General features: G+C 37.1%; 1 protein-coding gene across 8 annotated transcripts in view; it reads left to right on the top strand.

The window, feature by feature from the left end:
• The window catches only part of PDE7A (phosphodiesterase 7A), a 258,747-nt gene that overhangs the window by 219,008 nt on the left and 20,513 nt on the right, over positions 1 to 19,226 (top strand). For all 8 annotated transcript variants that reach the window (XR_007188030.2, XR_007188031.2, XM_057307668.1 and 5 more), the window contains 2 exons: positions 12,288 to 12,439; positions 14,172 to 14,235. Coding sequence is in view for 6 of the 8 variants with exons in the window: in XM_057307668.1 (XP_057163651.1) it covers positions 12,288 to 12,439; positions 14,172 to 14,235 (216 nt within the window). In the remaining 2 variants the exon portion in view is untranslated. The remainder of the gene's footprint in view (positions 1 to 12,287; positions 12,440 to 14,171; positions 14,236 to 19,226) is intronic.

Here is a 19,226-nt window from a genome sequence, read left to right as displayed (position 1 = left end):
GCTTTTAGTCTTACTCATCTTTTTGTTCCTGGCCTCTGGCAGCCTCTGGCTCCGTTGCATCAGGTTGACTAAAACTGTATCTTCCAGCAGTGAGATTTTGTAGGGTCCCACTTGTAGTTCTCTAAGTATAAACTGAAACTATTAACCAAATTCAGGCTGGTTCCTGCCCTTCTGCTGAACCAAATGTCTCATGCTGTCTTTATTGTAACGACCCGCGATGAAAACATACACACCCCTTACACGTTTCCTTAGATCCTCGTGTGTGTTTGATTGGGGTTGTTTTCTGTCTTTCTGGCACGGCTGTGTTAGACTTCGGGACTTGTTTTATACTGTTATATGATCAGAAAGAACATCTGTTTCTCTGTGTATTTTGAGTTTAAAAGCTCATGTTGTACTGATTTTATTGTCTCAGATTATCTCAGTCTTTAATATATAGGAACTCCCACACAAGGGTAGATCCTATTATATTGGGTAGCTTTTCCTGCTGCTTCCCTTGAAGCATGAAAGTTGTTGCTTGGTGTTTCCCTCAACCATGACCTTTTCTTTGTTACAGTCTTTTTCCTGTTATCTTTCCTACGGTATCCCCTGGCCAGTACTTTACTATCTACAGGCATATTTTCTTCGGCCATTATTTGTTTGATCTGCTAACGTAGCTGTTCATCGCTTGTAATTTAGTCTCATTACAAATGTAAGCATTCCAGCCTCTACTTACATCTGTGGGAGTGTAGACTAAGGTCATGTTTTGTCTGGGGTTTCTATTAAAGTTTGGTTTGTTCCCAATCATTCATTTGTCTTGAAAGCATATCTATAATATGTAATGTAAACAGCCTATCTATAATAGTGCACGGAGATATCACAGGAAACAATAATCTTATGTCTTTTTTCCCTGCCTTTTTATCATGAATGTTCCTACTTCCTGTAACACTCCCCTTACGAAGCAGTGCACGTAGAGAGTGCTGTGTTGAATTGAATTAGGAAACAGAGCGTTCTGCCCCACGTGTGTGTATTTTTTTAAATTTACCTCGGTTCCAGGTGATTGGGAAATGTCTGCATTTGAAAACCACTGATTTTTGTTGCTTCTTTGTCCCAAATTGATAGAATAGTCTGTCCCCTAGATAGCTTCTTGAACTTCATAGCACAAATTAGGGAGCTAATATGGACTGGACCTTAATCTTACTACAGTTTAATGGTAGGTTAATTCTAATTGTGCTTGGGAGACCCGGGGGAATAGGAGATTTAACTTTAGGCTTTACTTTGCATGTTACGTATTAAGTCTTTGTGTACGTTCTTTTCTTTCTTTCTCAGTCCACTAAGAAGTAATTAAAAATGTAATCAATAAGGATCTATGTTCAAGTCCTGAGTTTGAACGTAAGAGAGATCCAACATATCACATATCCTAATATGGAAATGCCTAATCCAGAGTAATAAGAATCACCTTTAAAAGAGTTTTATATCAATTATTGTATCAAATCCTGTCAAAGTGAACACTGAATTCCATAAACTAGTTTATAAGACTTGCTTAAGGGAAAGAATATTGATTGTACAGCTTATTCTCATGTTAATATTGATCTGATTTTAGATTATGAGTAGCACGTTTATTTCTTTGACTTGTATTGAAGCTTGGACTACTTACATACTCATTTTGAAGTAATCAAATTGGGGCGCTTGGGTGGCTCAGTCAGTTGAGCATCTGACTTGATCTTGGCTCAGGTCTTGATCTCATCATGGTCATGAGTTCGAGCCCCATGTTGGGCTCTGCTGGGCAGGGAGCCTACTTAAATATATACATACATAGACACATACTTACGTACACAAATCATAAAGTAACGAAATGTATGCATATTGAAATCTTTTACATGTGTGCATTTATTTCTGTAGTCTATAAAAGTATGCAGTGGTCTTCAGGATGAAGTTATGCTGTCATGAAGAATAAATTCGTTTTTGTTACAATAAGTAGTGTGAAGTCATGTGTTTAAAAATATTTGAACTTGAAACTAATGTTACAGGTCAGTTTTATCTCAACCAAAAAAATATTTGATATCTATGATAATTATAGCCATTCATGTTGAAGTGTTTACTCTTTCCCAGAAAGGACATGTTGCATATATGATCTCATTTAATTTTCACAACAGAATTATGAGGCCTATTTTACAGTGAGGAAACTGTAAAGACCTTAAATAATAACTTTCCTAATGTCACAAAACTAATGAAAGTGGCAAAACTGGGATTCAGACTCAGGTGTGTGACTCCAAAGCCCACGTGTTTTATCTGCTCCGTTGTCCCACTTCCCTGTATCAGCGCATACTGCTTACTCTGCTAGAGACTTCACCGTGGCTTTACGCACGCAGCTCTTTTCTTCCCCATGTAGCCACACGTGCTAAATAGAAATATTCTTCCAAGAAAAATTTTCCCATAGATGTTCTTAAATGTGATTATTCAATTCATATTGTATTGAATATGGCTTTCAGATATGGCTATAGTGTGTTTGTGTGTGTGTGTGTGTGAGAGAGAGAGAAAGAGAGAGATTGAGGGCAAGAGAGAGCAAGAGAGAGAGTGTGTGTTCAGGAAAATTAAAGAGAGGTTAGAATATAAATGTCTTCAGGGTTTTTTATTCCATTGCCATTCCACATGACATTGCCCTAGACTTGAGTTGAAACTGAAATTTAAAAAACATTTTAAAAATAATCTCCAAGGATAATTCATGATGACATGCATCTAAGTTGATTTTTATGGTTTTTAAGGTGGCAGGTGTAGTGACTACAGGGCTCCCTCTTGTGGACCATTAAAGCAAGTAGTGATCAAGTCTCGAGATCCCAAGACTTCTCTGTTCAAAACCTCTTTTGTCTCATAATTAAGTATCAGTGGCATCCTTTGTATGCAACTGGGATGATAGAGAAGAGTCTGGGACTGTCGGGAGTAATACTGCTCAACATTGTGTGATTCTCCAGCCCTTTCGTTTCCGTAATCTATTGCTTATATTTCCTGTCTACTTTCTAATATTAGGGGGAAACATTGCTTCTAAATGTGCCTGCTCTCTCACATTTCATTTTTCTGGCCCAGAGAATCCAAGAATGGATGGCTGGAAGTAACTCCCATGAACATTAAGTAACAACACTCATTTAGTTTTTTGCAGGCTGATTAGTTTGTTCATGGTCACATAGTGAGGTAATTTGATATTTTAGAAGAGAACCAGCAGAGCTAACAGCTCTTTAATAGTAACTTGATTAATTCAGTGAGCCCTGTTGGCTTTCTAAGCTGGGTTGGAATGTAGGTAACCATGTAAACTAGAACAAGCCTGGGACTTAAAATAAATAGTCCTAGCCTGGTGGAAGCTGGGCTTTAATAAAGACAGTTTTAATCTATTGTGTATTATGCTGTGAAATAATGGCGTGCCTCAAGTTACAGAACGAGCTCATGACGATATAGGTAGTAGGGTCAGATTTTATGTAATATGGTCGGGGGTTGGGGTTTCGTAATTTTCTGGACAAAGGGTACTAATCAAATTCTCACAGTCACTCATTCCTATTTCTAGTTCCCCATGTAACCTTTTTTATATGTCCCTAAATGATAACTACTTATTCAACTTGATATCCTTCTTTTTTCTCTGTAGTGCTCTTTTCATGTTTGAGTATAAGAATTTTATTTCCAATCATTATAGGGAATCCATTTGTGTATGTGTGTATGTGCAAGGGGGAAGAATGGGAGGGGAGCAAACCTGACGAAACTAAAAATTTCCATCTTAAAATGACATCATCATGCTTCATCCTTGATTTATAGTCACTGATCCCTTTTCTTAGATCATATTTTGGAAGCTATCCTAGGACAGTTCTGGAAGCCTCTCTAATTTTCTTTTAGAAAACTTATTTTCCAGTTTGGCAGTGTGTTTTAGAAGCCATTGAAATATGCTCCTATGTGCTTATTTACTTCTGAGGGTTTTTTCCAACTAGGATGTGTGAGAAGATTTAGTTACAAGAATGTTTATTACAGAATTGTAAGAAAAGTAAAAGTTAGAAACAGCCTAAAGCAAAAAGATTAATTTCATATTTTAGAATAATACATAGCTAGTAAAAATGATGGTACTTGTGTTATTTATTGACTTGAAAAGATGTTCATGAATTTGTAAGTAAAAAAAAATTACTATGAATTGTCTTGGAGAAAAGAAAAACTATATATACACATGCATATAGAAAATGATTCATAGAAAAATATCTGGAGTGCCAGACTGTTAACATTCATTGTTTCTATACAGATAAGTCCTCCCATGCAAATTCTCCCCATTTTCAAACTTTGGTTGAACAGAAAGGCTTAGGGCAGCTACCCCCAGAAAGGGGCAGATGTCACTCAGAATGACAGTGTAGGTAGATTGAGGGGTTTATCTCTCTACCAAAACAACCACGAAACTAGAGAAAAAGACCAGAGTCTACTATTTCAGGTTTCTGGTTCCTGATTGGACACTTATAACAGCCTTGGGAGTACTTGATGAAGGGAGAGGCTGCTGTTTGGCCGTTCATGTACAAACCAGTGATCATTCCCTATTCCTCAGCCCCTTAGCCTGTGGGGACAGTGACCTATGTTCCTGGAGGGGCTTGCTGAAGCCAGGCTAGACACTGGCAACTTTGCTCCAAAACTTCGGAGTTGCATTTTTAAGTCAGTCTGTCAGATACCTGAGTGCTAGGCACAGACATTTGCCCTCATTTCAGCCTTTCAGCTGCAGAGATTTCACCCAGCAGTGTCTCCTGGAAGATTTAAAGAATCTATTCCTGCCCCCTTCCCCCGTTTTGGAGCCACGCATTTAAGGATATCTGTGTTAGGTCACTGTATTGGCTGACTGCAGAGATAATGGATCAGGAACTTCAGTGACCACACACAACAAGGAACACACAAAGGCAAATAGATACGCAAAGGCGAAAATAGTTTGGAAAGGTCAAAACAGATGGCTTCAGCCCACAGCAAGCAAAAGTAAGCAGTACTGGAGGAGTGAGGACTACATTTCCAGGTACCCCAGTATAATAGTCAGAATGTCCACTTCTCAAAAAAAAAAAACTATAAAACATACAAAGAAACCAGAAAGTATGGCCCATACATATAGCAAGGGAATTTCACAGAAGCCATCCCTGAGGAAACCCAGACTTTGGAATTGCTAGTGAAGGACATTAAATCAAGTGTCTTAAATGCTTAGAGCAAACCATGGACAAAGACCTAAAGGAAATCGGGAAAGCATTGTATGAACAAAACCAAAATCTCAATAGATAGAAATTATAAAAAGGAACCAAATAAATTCTGGGGCTAAAAAGTATAATAACGGAAATGAAAAATTCACTAGAGGGATTCAAAAACAGATTTGAGTAGACAGAAGGATCAGTGAACTTGAAGATAAGACCATTGAAATGATTCAGACTGAGAAGCAGAAAGAAAAAAGAATGAAGAAAAATGAACAGAGTCCAGTAAACTGGTGGGAGATCATCATATGTACCAATGTATGAATCAAAGGAGTCCCGGTAGCAGGAAGAGAAAGAAAGGAGCAGAAAAGGTATTTGAAGATATAAAGGTGGAAAACTTCCCAAATCTGATGAAGATATGAAATACACATCTAAGCTCAGTGAACCCCAAGCAGGATAAACTCAGAGATCCACATTGAGACATAATATAGGCAAATTGTTGAAACCCAAAGACCGAATTTTGAAAGCAGCAAAAGGGAAGCAATTTGTCCTAACAAGGGATCCTCAATAAAATTAACAACTGATTTCTCATTATAGAAACCTTGGAAGAGGGGTGAGATGATGTATTTAGAATCCTGAAAGAGGGGGAGGGCTATACACCAAGAATTCTATATCTTGCAAAACTATCCTTCATGAACGAAGATGAGATAAATACATTTCCAGACAAAAGTTGAGGGCGTTCATGTGCAGTAGACCTGTGCTATGGGAAATACTATAGGCAGTCTTTCAGGATGAAATGAAAGGACATTAGAGAATAACCTGAAACCAATAAGAAAAAATAACACTGGCGAGTGTAACTATATAGGTAAACATAAAAACAGTATTGTATTTCTGGTTTGTTACTCTTTTATAAATCTGTGTGTGCATACACAGTGTGTAAAGATGCAGTCTGTGACAATAACAAGATAAAAGGGAAAGTTGGAGAGTATAGGAGTGGAGTGTTTGTACAATAAGTTGGTACTTGCAGACTAGGTTGTTATAAGTTGAAGACAGTAATTGTAAATGCCCAAGATAACTATGGAACGAAAAAATATACAGAGAAGGAAATAAGAGGGAGTCAAAATGGTACACTACAAAAAAATTAGCTAAATGAAAAAAAGAGGCAATATTGATGAATTAAGGAACAAAAAACATATAAAAATACCCAAAATAATAGTAAAATGACAGAAGTAAATCCTTCTTTATCAGTGATCACCTTAACTGTAAATAGATTAAATTCTTCTACTTAAAAGCAGAGATTGGCAGACAGAATTTTAAAAAACCCATAGAGTCTATCTATATGCTGTGTAGAAGGAGCTAACTTTGGGTATAAAGAAACAGAGGTTGAAAGTTAAAGGATGGGAGTGGTACTCCATATAGATAGTAACCGATAGTATAACTGATGAATTTATAATTTATATATTCTTATATATTTATCAATGTACGATGTCCTTTATCTCTCTCTTTTTTTTAATTTCACGTCTATTTGTGTGACAATAATAAAGCCACCCAGCTCTCTTTTGGTTACTATTTACATGGAGTATCACTCCCATCCTTCTACTTTCAACCTCTTTGTTTCTATACCTAAAGTTAGACTAGATAATAAATAAGGCAAAACAACAAAAGTAGTTGAAACCTGGGGCACCTGGGTGGCGCAGTCGTTAAGCGTCTGCCTTCGGCTCAGGGCGTGATCCCAGCGTTATGGGATCGAGCCCCACATCAGGCTCCTCCGCTATGAGCCTGCTTCTTCCTCTCCCACTCCTCCTGCTTGTGTTCCCTCCTTCGCTGGCTGTCTATCTCTGTCAAATAAATAAATAAAATCTTTAAAAAAAAAAGTAGTTAAAACCTGTACATTCAGAATCAAGAAATAGTAGAAGCAAACGTTCAGGGGTGCCTGAGTGGCTCAGTCTGTTAAGCGTCTGCCTTCGGCTCAGGTCCTGATCCCCGGGTCCTGGGATGGAGTCCCTATCGGGCTCAGCAGGGAGCCTGCTTCTCCCTCACTGCCCTGCAAGTACTCTCTCTCACTATCTCTGTTGCTGTCTCTCTCTCAAATAAATAAATAAAGTCTTTAAAAAAAAAAAAAAAGCAAATGTTCGAACAGATCACAGAAATGAAGGCACTTGGTGGGAGCACGAGGTGCAGAATATGGACTAACCAGGGTAACAGGCACAGTGGGTAGAAATGAGAACAGCAGCCTGCGGCCATCCCACCCTGAATGTGCCCAGTCTTGTCTGATCGCAGAAGCTAGGCAGGGTTGGGCCTGGTTAGCACTTGGATGGGAAAAATGAGAAAGCAAACAAAACAAATAAAAAATTTGAGAAGAACTGGAGAGGAATTGAGATATAGATGACAGGTGTAAAGGCATTTTGACATAACAGTTTAGTCTCGGAATAATAAAGCTGCAATAGTGGCACACAATAAATACTTAGAGATACAATTCAAGAAAACTCTTCAGAAGTAACGGAAGAGTTAAATTTACATATTGAAGGAGGACCCTTTGTATCTGGAGGAAAATGACCCAGAATGGTTAGCAGTGGGGTATATCCTAGCAAAGTCACGGGACTTCAAGAGAGATTGTGTGGGTGGCCATGCCAAAAAAACCAAGTCACTTATAAGGGGGGAAATAAAAGGTTTGCCTCAGACTTTGCAAATCTCAACGCCAGAAAGTAATGAATCAATACCTTCATTTTCCTACCTTCACTCAAAAAAGGAAAATGAGAGCCAAGATTTTATAGTCAAGTTGTCTGTGAGATACAAAGACTACTGAAAGAAGTTTCGAACGTTCAAGGTTATGTCGTTTGTGAGCTATGTTGTTTTCATGAGCCCTGAGGAAACTGCTAAAGGACGAACCTAAGCAAACAAAAGATAAAAGTGAGTATGAGAATGAAAGAAAAAGTCTGTACCCTGCTAACTAACAGCCATTGGGAAAGGAAAAGGGGGAGAAAGTAGGATACAGAGTGGTTTCGCCATGTGTGATGAAATATTAAAGGACGATGTCCGAAGCTGACAAATCAAGAAGTGAAAATATAAGCATATCGCACAAAATGAAGGTATTTTAGCAAATTTTTAAATTGTAGCAATGCTCTCCAGTGAAGGACTGGTTCAGTAGATAACGGTTCATCCGCATCTGGAATACTTGCAACTGCATGAAAGAATGAGGAAGGTCTCTATGTACTGGTAGGGGAGGGGCTCCAAGAAAAACCAAAAAGCAAGGTGCAGAACATGTAATGGAATATGCTACCATTTATGTAAAAGAAGTAGAGAAATAGTATATAATGATTTCATATGTTTGGCCAAGAAACTCAGGAAGGATACACAGGAAACTTTGAGAAAAAAAGACTATCATTTGGGGGGGGGGTGGCGCTTACGAAGTAACTGGATGGATGACTGGGTAGGGGCTAGGTTCTTCGCTGTGTTTTTTTCTCCCTTTCACCTCCCTCCCTCATTCCCTCCCTCCTTCTCCCCTCCTCCTTGCATTCTTTCCCTGCTTCTCTTCTTCCCATCTTGCTTCCTTTTCATTTGTGAGACGTGTGAACGCATGACATATTCAATAACTAGCCTAATAGAAAAATCAGATATTCTCTTCCTCCCTCCCCCAAATTCTGGGCCTTTATGAAGCCTTAGGCAAAGCTTTGAGAGTGGTTTGAGCTGCTGTCTCTTCAGGGTCTTATCGGATTTTCAGTGTTCCATAATACAATCATCTTAGCTAATCTTCCCCAGGCCTTTTAGGTGAAGAAAACACTTCTCTGTGGTTGATTTGCTGTTTCATCTGGGCAGGTTCTCTGCCCTTTCTTAGGCTGTCTGTGAAATAATCAGTACTTGTTAAGGTTAATTGAAGCTCTGTTTCTGATCTTTTGTGTAGGTTATTTATGGGATTAGTCTTGCTGAATGGCGCTGGGCTCCTGTGAGTTAGCATTTCCCCTTGAGTCAGTGTCTGATATTCATTCTCAACTTAATGTGGTCAAACCAGAACTCTGGATAATGCGTACTAACTTCAGGACTCTGAAATAGGGAGACAGGAATTATGTTTAGTGTTTTGTTTTGTTTTGTTTTGTTTTGTTTTGTTTCAGTTAAGGAAAATGAGACACTAAGAGGTTGTGACTTGTCAGAAATTACCTAGAAAATAGAAGTAAAGCAGGCGGGTACAGCTGTGATCTTGTGAATGGAGCTCTGGCTACCGGACTGCCAGATGTCCTAACCATTGACAGTGTGAATCCTGCTGTGTTGATAGGAGGACAGCATAGTGGTTGAGTTATCAGGGTTTTCCCCTCAAATGAGGCTTATTTATTTTTTGGTCCTTGTGCAATTATCTTCCCAAAGGGATTCTCACATTCATTTCTGGGGTGCATGAGTTTGGATATGTAATTTGAAAGTAGCAGTGCTACTGTCATTAGTGTATACAAACGTGCACACACGTGCACACAGTGGTGCAGTGTAATTGCCAGTGATAAAATTGTTACCTTTTGTGTGTGATTTAAGATAAATTGAAGGGAGTGCTCATGAAGTCATGCTCATGACCTTGAACTCTTTTAGGTTCCTTTTCCATAATGGATAGACTACATGTATTTTGCAACATTTTCTAGAATTTTCTAAATGCTTTGGCTCTCACAGATTAATTGTATTGCATTTCTACTTTGGTTTCTGAGGTTATATTTATAAATTGGGGGTGATAATCTTGTCATCTTCATATTATTATTCTGATTAGTGAATGCACTTTTGTAAAACTCTAGGGTGCCTTATGAAAACAGAGATGGTGGGGCTAGTATCGTATCATTAGATCTCATCTGCTCCCCATATATTCGTACCATTCACCTCTGTCCCTTCCAGATTCACGCTTTTCTAAGAACAGGACTAGAAGTTTCATATTAGACATAAATTCTTACACATTAGCTTTTTCCCCCCTCTGTGTTTCTTTTTCTGCATGCTTTCATCTAATTAAAGACAATTTTGAATAATTTTATACACAAAATTTTTATAATTAATCAATAAACAATACTGTAGAGTTATAATAAAAACTTAGTCATAGTGTGGACACAGGCTTTGGAAGCAAACAGTTCTGTGTTTTAAAATCCAGTTGCTTCCTATATTGGCTGTGTGACCTTGGACAAGTTACTTAATCTCTTGTAGATTCAGTGTTTTCATGTGTAAAGTTTAGGATAATCTTTACCTTTTGAGATTGTTAAGGACTAAATGAGGTACTTTTTGCAAAGCACTTGGGAACATTGTTTTCACAGAACTTAGTCTCCCCTCATTTCCTCAAACTTGCTAATTCTAGTTCAGACATTATCATTTGATAGTAGTAAGTTTTACCATTTTGGTTCCAGTCCTTTTCACGTAAGTTACGTTGATAAAGATTGGAAATTTGACTCCACAATTGTAGATACTTTCTGTTTTAGATTCACTGGAATGAAAAATGAGTACCTTATGAAAAATGTACATAACAGCATACATTATTTTATTTCTGGCTTATGTGAGTATATGGGAGTCTGAAAACTCATCAGGTATTTCAAAAATAGGATGCATTTATGCGGTATATTTTTCACATATCTACCTGGTGCTGTTATTAGGCTTTGGCATAAAGAGATGGGAAAAAAGGTATTTCTTGCCTACATTGGAGGTCATCATTTATTAACGGAGACAGGTAAATAAGCAGTTATAATCCAATATCAGAAGTAGTCTGATGGAGGTCTGCACAGGGAGCTTTAAGAACCCAGGGGAGGGGGGGCGCCTGGCTAGCGCAGTCGTTAAGCGTCTGCCTTCGGCTCAGGGCGTGATCCCGGCGTTTCGGGATGAGTCCCACATCGGGCTCCTCCGCTGGGAGCCTGCTTCTTCCTTTCCCACTCCCCCTGCTTGTGTTCCCTCTCTCGCTGGCTGTCTCTCTGTCACATAAATAATAAATGAAATCTTTAAAAAAAAAAAAAAAAGAACCCAGGGGAGGTACCTCCCGTTTCTCCGACACAGGAGTGTGTGTGCAGGTGTGCCTCCCACAGAAGGTGACGCCTGAGCCAAATCTGGAGGGAGCTAGAACCTGGAGCAGGAAGCCTTTTCTTCCAGACTAAGGAGATGCAGTTTCTTCTAAGATGATGAGGAGCAAGTGGATACTTGGATTTAGAGCAACACGAATAGATTGGGAACTTAGGATAGTTACCTAGAAGCACACTTTCAGGCAGTGGCTTCAACATCAATTTTATCACATTTCCATTGCAACCATATACTTAAAACATATTATGTATCCAACTCCCATATACAGTATCTCATTTAATTCAGCACCCCTTGAATTAGATGTTCTTGCCATTATTTTATAGATAGGCCAATAGAGGAGTTAGTGACTGGACGCACAAGGAGAATATAATATGTTTGATTACCTGTCATTCTACATGGTGATTTTAAGCTACTGGAAGTTAAGATGACAAGTGATGAGTTGTTGATCCTTAGTCTCCATTTTCATGTGTTTTATATTATGAGCATTTCGCTGAATTTAGTTTGATTCTAGAGTTTAAAGATGATGTTTGTTCCCTGGGAGATGGCTTTTAACCTAAGTCTGTTACTTCATCTGGTACTTCAGGAAACTGGTTTGTTCTAAAACCAGAGGAAAAAAGGGATGTGTTAGCTTTTCTGTCTTACAGAATTTTTGTCCCTATCCTTTAGAACTTCTCTGGCCCATCTCCTTTTCCTTTAAATAAAATTATCTTAATATTTGAAATGATACCTCATTAAGATTGAACTTGGGACCTGGCTTGTCACTGTGAAGGGTAGTTTGAAACTGGGTTTTGTCTTTCTGCTCCATCATGTTTATATAGTATATTCAGGCAATAGAATGAGAGGTGACAATATTTCAGAGTTAAAGTAAAAAAAAACCCGATTATTAATCCAGCCATACTCCTCATTAGCTTTCTAAGTATTGTTAAAATTGATCATTTACCCCCTCATTGCTAGTTCTTTAGTTGAAAATACAAATAAGGTATTTCTTCTCTCCTAGAAATGTGGTATAACGATTTATTTTTGTGTATAACCAGAAAGGGGTAATACAAAGATAGTGTTTGCACAATTTTGACTTGCTATACTCACCTTTTGCTTGTTTTATTTCAGCTCAATCTGAAATTGAAGTTTCTGTGTCTGCAAGGAATATCAGAAGGTTACTGAGTTTCCAGCGGTATCTTAGATCTTCACGCTTTTTTCGTGGTACTACTGTTTCGAATTCTCTAAACATTTTAGATGATGATTATAATGGACAGGCCAAGGTGTGTATTGCTTTTTCAAGGAAACATTAATTTTTGATGAGTTTAATGAAGCCTTTTCCCCCACGTGGTATTGAATCGTTAGACCCTTTCTTCGTATGCAGAAATCAATTAAGCCCGTTCCTCAGTTTCTTCCTGTAGAGTACATATTCATTTTACCAGTAGGTGTTGCAGAGTGAGGGAAATTTCTGAAGTAACTAAAATAATGAAAATGGTTTCATTTACTATAACCTCAAGTAACAGGTAGATCAGTAGAACATTAAACTGTAAGATCACACAGAATCTTAACTCATGGAAGAATATTATAGCTGTTCTGGTCTAATCTCTGTGTTCTGTAGGTAAGGGATCTGTGGCCTGACGAACATCAGAGACTTGTTTGAGCTCAAACAAGTCCTGGTTAGAGGTGCGCCCAGCCCAGGACGTGAGGCCTCATGACTTTCAGTCAAATGATTTTTCATTGTCTCTTGCTTCACTGAGATATTTTGAGGATTTATATGTTTTCTAATTAAACTCAGTGATTGTGAACATTATTTTCGATTTATATAGTTTAAAAGAAATGTTTTAAGGAAGGTGGAGCTGAGATGAACTTGTTTTTGACCAAAATCTTATGTTTCTAGCATTTTTTAAATTATTTTTTGACTTGATATTTATGGGCCAGATTTTATAAGTCTGTGTACACAGGGCTGGGACACCCTCTTTATGTTTCCATTAAAGTGAAAAAAAAGTTGCTTTCCGGTTTGATGAAAGAAATTAAAGGTGTTCATGCTTTCTTTAAATTTTAAAAAGTTTACATGTTCTGCTTTTTAAAATGAGAATATTGATCCTGTGTATGATTGGTTGTACTATCGTATATAGTCTCTACTAGTAATATATTATTATTGTTTATGTCAATTTATTGATAAATGTATACAACAGTGAACTTTACACAAAAGTTTCAGGTTACAAATATATGGTTTAAAAATACAATCAATTTCATTTTGGGGTTGTTGTGGGATTTATTTGCTCAACTGAAATACACATCGATTTAAAAATAAATGTAATAAATGCTATTAATTATTGTATAAGGATATTTAAAGAATATAAATAAATGCCTGCAAGTTGGGAGTGTTTTTTAGGAAAATGAATAACAAATAATTTAAGCATAGTGTAGTATAGATGTTAGGTGCCTAGTTTCCAGAGTCAGACCACCTGATTTTAGATCCCAGCTCTGTTACTTTCTACGTGCTCGAGTTAGTTACTTTTAGCCTATTTCCCCATCTGTAAACTAGGTTTGAAAACAATGCCTGCTTCATAGTTTTGATATGAATAGTAAGAATGAACTGGCACTTTTAACAGTATGGAGTATAGTAAGTACTCAGCTGTTACAACTTATTTTTACCAGACTTTTAAAATCTAGGTGCTCGACCATGCAGTGTATGAACCACGCTTCCATGGTGTTAAATTATATTAGACTTCTTAAAAAGTTGATGGGAGTGTAACAATGAGTTGAAAGAAACATTAACCTTACCTGTACATTCATTAATTGGAAAACAAAATAATATTTGGTTCTCCAAATGGAGCTTACATTTTGGACACTTTTTTGGAGCCAGTTGGAAAGGTCATGATTAAAAAGAGAATGATACTTCGCATTTCTTAGATCTCTTTCCATTTTCACTAACTTCTCTATGGGCTATGTACAAAAGACAGACTGTTACTGAAATTAAATTACAGTAGGAATGTTTGGTTTTCATTTCAGTGTATGCTGGAAAAAGTCGGAAATTGGAATTTTGATATCTTTCTGTTTGATAGACTAACAAACGGTAAGTGAAGAGTTTGACTTACTCAGATTCCTGTGTACTCTAGACGGCTGTATTGATGGTACAGCCACTGGTGGGTTGTCGCTTTCATTTCCTTAGGTTATGAGCCCTCTGCTGGCAGCACAACACCGTTTTGTCCCTGCTTTAGTGACTGATCTATAAGCCCAGAGAGTCACTCTCATAATTTTATTTTTTCATTACTCTTAGCAGTAATCAAAAGTTATAATCATCACCCTAGTTATAATGCTACCATTGTGGATAACCCGACAAGAAATTGTTGTTTTCTGTTTTGGTTTCTGTTTTGGATTGTGGCTATTCACAGTGACGTCTTCTGATCCTGTATTCCAGCTTTGATAGCCACAGGTATGTGGTACATTGATGATATGTTGAGAGATAGCCTTTCTTCTGACTTTGTGGTTCTTAGGCTTTCCTTTCTCTGAACACTTGAGCGAGATGACATATTCTAATCAGCAGCAGTGGTTCCCTCTGCCCCTGCTTCTCCAAGGTTGGATGGGGATGAGCCTGTAGCTTCTTTAGGAGTCCTGTCAGAATCTGTGGAATCTGACTGGTTTGAAAACACAAGGTGACTCTAATCCGTTTACCCCCTCCTATGTTCTGTTTTGTTTTAGGGGTAGGGGTCATGTTTCCTTATTCTCTTTGGGAATAGGAAAAGGATTCCCTTTGGGGACCATTTTTATTTAGGATAAAATTTTTGGCATAGAAAATGGTACCTGTAGTTCAACTAGACTTTGTCCTTGTCTAAATTTCTTTTTAATAAGTGAAGCGGATTGGAAAGTACACTGAGAGGAAGTCACTTCTGAGTGTTTAGAATGAAGTAACAACTGTGTAGTTCGCTGCTATATACTTTGAAATCACCGTTCGTTTGTTTTTTCTTATTTTACTTTGGAATGAAGCTCATTTCATAAGGAAGCCAAATATGGAAAATGGAGAAGCAGATACAACTTTATTCATCTTGAGAATCAGTGTGGATCTAGCTTTTCACTATCTTAAAAATAAATGTGATAAATTGTTCCCTATAATCTGTGTGGTAATGTAAGGTGAAAATAGCTTTGTAATCACCTTCTGTTTGTTTGTACGCTGTTGACAGAAAATAAAAATAAATTTGATTCTAGGCGAAATCATAAAGACCATGAACTCTGTCGTATCAGCTTACCTGTCTCCTGCTTCCCTGCCTTTTGTTTTTGTTTTTGTTTTTGTTTTTGTTTCCTTTTCTATTTCTCTTCCACCTCTCCTTTGCCCTTTGGTGACTGTTCTGTTCCTCTCCCCACCCCCACTTTGGCATGTCCACACAGAAAATTCTCTAGTATCATTTACACAGTTGTCCTTCCCTTCAGCCTTCTCGTTTTAAAAAAAATATAGATAGTAAAGTATCAGTTGACTCATCTTCTTCTAAGATCTGGGAAATTCCTTTTTTTTCCTCACTTAATATGAATATTACTTCAGTTGTTATCTCAAAATAAATGTAAATAAAACAATGTCACCCTTAGCACCTTCAAAGTTTAGCTTTATGTAAACTGTAATAGCTCATAGCCTATTATTAGTCTACTGGGACACTTGTCACTCATTGAAATAAGTGATTGTTCTCTAAATTTTGTTTCTAAAAAGTGCATACCCTGCTAGTCAGGGATCTTGGGGATGAAAGTAGAGTGAGGTTGACAGTGTACGGGAAGGGCAGAAGAGCCACTAGCTCATTCGTTAATTTAACACTTTGCTTTCACTGGAATCTCCTCGTTAGTTTCTGTGGAGTTGGCTAAATCATTTCTTCCTAAGGTTGATTGTTAGGAGTTAGCTGCCCACCTATAATTTTACAGATGGTTTTACACATGTTCAGTTAAATATAGCCACTGTAAAGTAACAGGAATTCTATCCATGAAGAGAGATTATTGAGAAGCAAATGGGCAGAAGAAAACTTTTTTTTAATTTTCATAATTTAAAGTGCTTTTCTTTTAAAACTGCTTAGGCTGAAATGAGTTCTGGATGATTATATATATATGTATATATATATATAGTATCCAAGTATATAGTTTTCCTTTCTTGTTTATTGATCCAGTGTTTTCTGTACTTCTTATTCTGGGCAGTTCACCAGAGGACATTTTGGGAAGGGCAGGGAAGAGGCAAAATTCAGTGATTCCCACCAAGACAAATGGTCCCCAGCTTGCCCATGACAAGGAAGAAAGTACTTGCCACCTGGTAGAGTACATTCCTTTTATAGCAATGAGAGGTTATGTGTGAAATACCAAGATATGGTTCGTCACCCATGAAATGTATCTGGCATGTGAGGGACTCTTGGTGCCAGGCCTGTGTTATGGCCTTATTCCTTCACAATCTAGATGCCTTTATTTCTTTTTCTTGTCTGATTGCTGTGGTCCATACTTCCAGTACAGTGTTGAATTAAAGTGGCAAGAGTGGGCATCCTTGTTTTGTTCCTAATCTTAGAAGGAAAGCTTTCAGCTTTTCACCTTTGAGTATGTTATTTATGGTTTTATCGTAATTGGCCTTTTTTATATTGAGGTATGTTCCCTCTATTCCCACTTTGTTGAGAGTTTTCATCATATAATGAATGTTGAATTTTGTCTAATGGTTTCCCTGCATCTATTGAGATGATCATATGATTTTTATCCATTATTTTGTTAATGTGATGTATCATGTTGATTCATTTGCAGATGTGGAATCATCCTTATATTTTGGAGTAAAACCCACTTCATCGTGGTGTATGATCCTTTTAATATATTGTTGAGTTTGTTTGGTAATATTTGGTTGAGTATTTTGCATATATGTTCATCAAGAATATTAAACTGTCATTTTCTTTTTTTGTAGTGTCTGGTTTTTGTGTCAGGGTGATGCTGGCCTTGTAGAATGAATACAGAAACATTCCTTCCTCTTAAATTTTTTGAAATAGTTTGAGAAGGATAGGTACTTCCTCTTTTTTTCTCTAAATGTTTGATAGAACTCACATGTGAAACCATCTGGTCCTGGACTTTGGGGTTTTTTTGATTACTGATTCATTTCATTGCTAATAATTGGACTGTTCAGATATCCTGTTTCTTTGTAATTCAGGCTTAGAAGATTATATGTGTCTAGGAATTTATTTCTTCTAGGTTGTCCAGTTTGTTGGCATGTGCTTGTTTTATTAGTCTCCTAAAATCTGTATTGCTGTGGTGTCTATTGTATCTTCTCCTCTTTGATTTCTGATCGTATTTATTTGAGTCCTGTTTTTTTGTTTTTGTTTTTGTTTTGATGAATCTGGCTAAAGGTTTATCAACTTTATCATTTCAAAGAATCAGCTCTCAGGTTTATTGATTTTTTTCTATTATTGTCTAAGTCCCATTTCATTTATTTCCACTCTGATCTTTATTATGTCCTTCCTTCTACTAACTTTGGGCTTTGTTTTTAACTCTTTTTCTTGTTCCTTTACATGTAAGCTTTGATTATTTCTTGATATTTTTCTTAGTGCTTTGGGTAGGCTTTATCGCTATAAACTTCCCTCTTAGTGCTGCTTTTGCTGTGTCTCTTCTATTTTGGAACATTATATTTTTGCTTTCATTTGACTCAAGTTGTGTTTGAATTCCTCTTTGATTTTTGTTGTTGACGCCTTGGCTCTTCGTTAGCATATTGTTTAGCCTCCACATGTTTGTGTTTTTTCCGGTCTTTTTTTCCTTGTAATCTAGTTTCATACTGTTGTGGTTGGAAAAGATACTTGACATGATTTCAGTGTTCCTAAATTTATTGAGACTTGTTTTGTGGCCTGACATATGATCTGTCCTGGAGAATACAGTGTTCCGTGTTCACCCTCAGAAGAGGTGTATTCTGCTGTTTTTAGATGGAATGTTCTGTATATATACGTTAAGTCCATCTGGTCTAAGGTGTAATTTAAGACCACCGTTTCCTTATTGATTTTCTGCCTGGATGACCATCTACTGATACTAAGTGGGGGGTATTAAAGTCCCCTACTAATATTGTATTACTGTTAATTTCTCCCTTTATGTCTGTTAGTATTTGCTTTATATATTTAGGTGCTTCTGTGTTGGGTGCATGGATATTTACCATTTCTTTGTATCCTCTTGTTGGATTGGTTCCTTCATTATGCAATTCCTTTCTTGTTACAGTTTTTCTTTTAAAGCCTGTTTTGTCTGATACAAGTATTGCTACCCAAGCTTTTTTTCATTTTTATTCTCATGGAATATTTTTTCCATCCCTTAATTTCCAGTCTGTATATGTTTTTAGGTCTGAAATGAGCCTCTTGTAGGCCATAGAGATGGGTCTTGATTTCTTAATCCATTCAGTGACCCTGTATTATTTGATTGGAACATTTGGTCCATTCACATTTGAAGTAATTGTTAATAGTATGTATTTATTTCCATTTTGTTGTTATCTGGTTGTTTTATAGTTCTCAGTTTTCTTCTGTTGCTGTCTTCCCTTTGATTTGATTACTTTGTTTAGTGTTGTATTTTTATTCCTTTCTATTTTCTGTGTATCTCTTAGAGGCTCATGGTTACCGTGAGGTTCATATATAACCACCTATGTATATAGCAGCCTGTTTTAAGGTGACAGTCACTTAAGTTTGAACACATTCTAAAAGGACTACATTTCTACTCCCCCCCCCGCAGTATTTTGTTTTTTATGTCATATTGTATATATTTCCTAAGTAAATATTGTAGATATAGTTGATGTTACTACTTTTGATTTTTAACCTTAATGTAAGCTTTATAAGTGGCAGGTCCACTACCTTTATACTATGTTTGCTTTTACTAGTAAGACTTTTTTCCTTCATAATTTTCTTCTATTTCTGACCTTTTCTTTCTGCGCAAAGAAATCCTTTAACATTTCTTCTAAGGCCTGTTTAGTGGTGATGAACTTCTTTAACTTTTGTTTGGGAAGCTCTTTATCTCTCCCTCAATTCTGAATGACAGCCTTCTGGGTAGAGTATTCTTGCTTGTAGGTTTTTTCCTTTCAGTACTTTCAATATATCATGC

This window comes from Ursus arctos, unplaced genomic scaffold (assembly GCF_023065955.2).
Source record: "Ursus arctos isolate Adak ecotype North America unplaced genomic scaffold, UrsArc2.0 scaffold_6, whole genome shotgun sequence".
NCBI lineage: Eukaryota > Metazoa > Chordata > Mammalia > Carnivora > Ursidae > Ursus > Ursus arctos.
The sequence above is the reverse complement of the archived record's forward strand: the minus strand, read 5'-3'. Positions and strand labels throughout refer to the sequence as shown.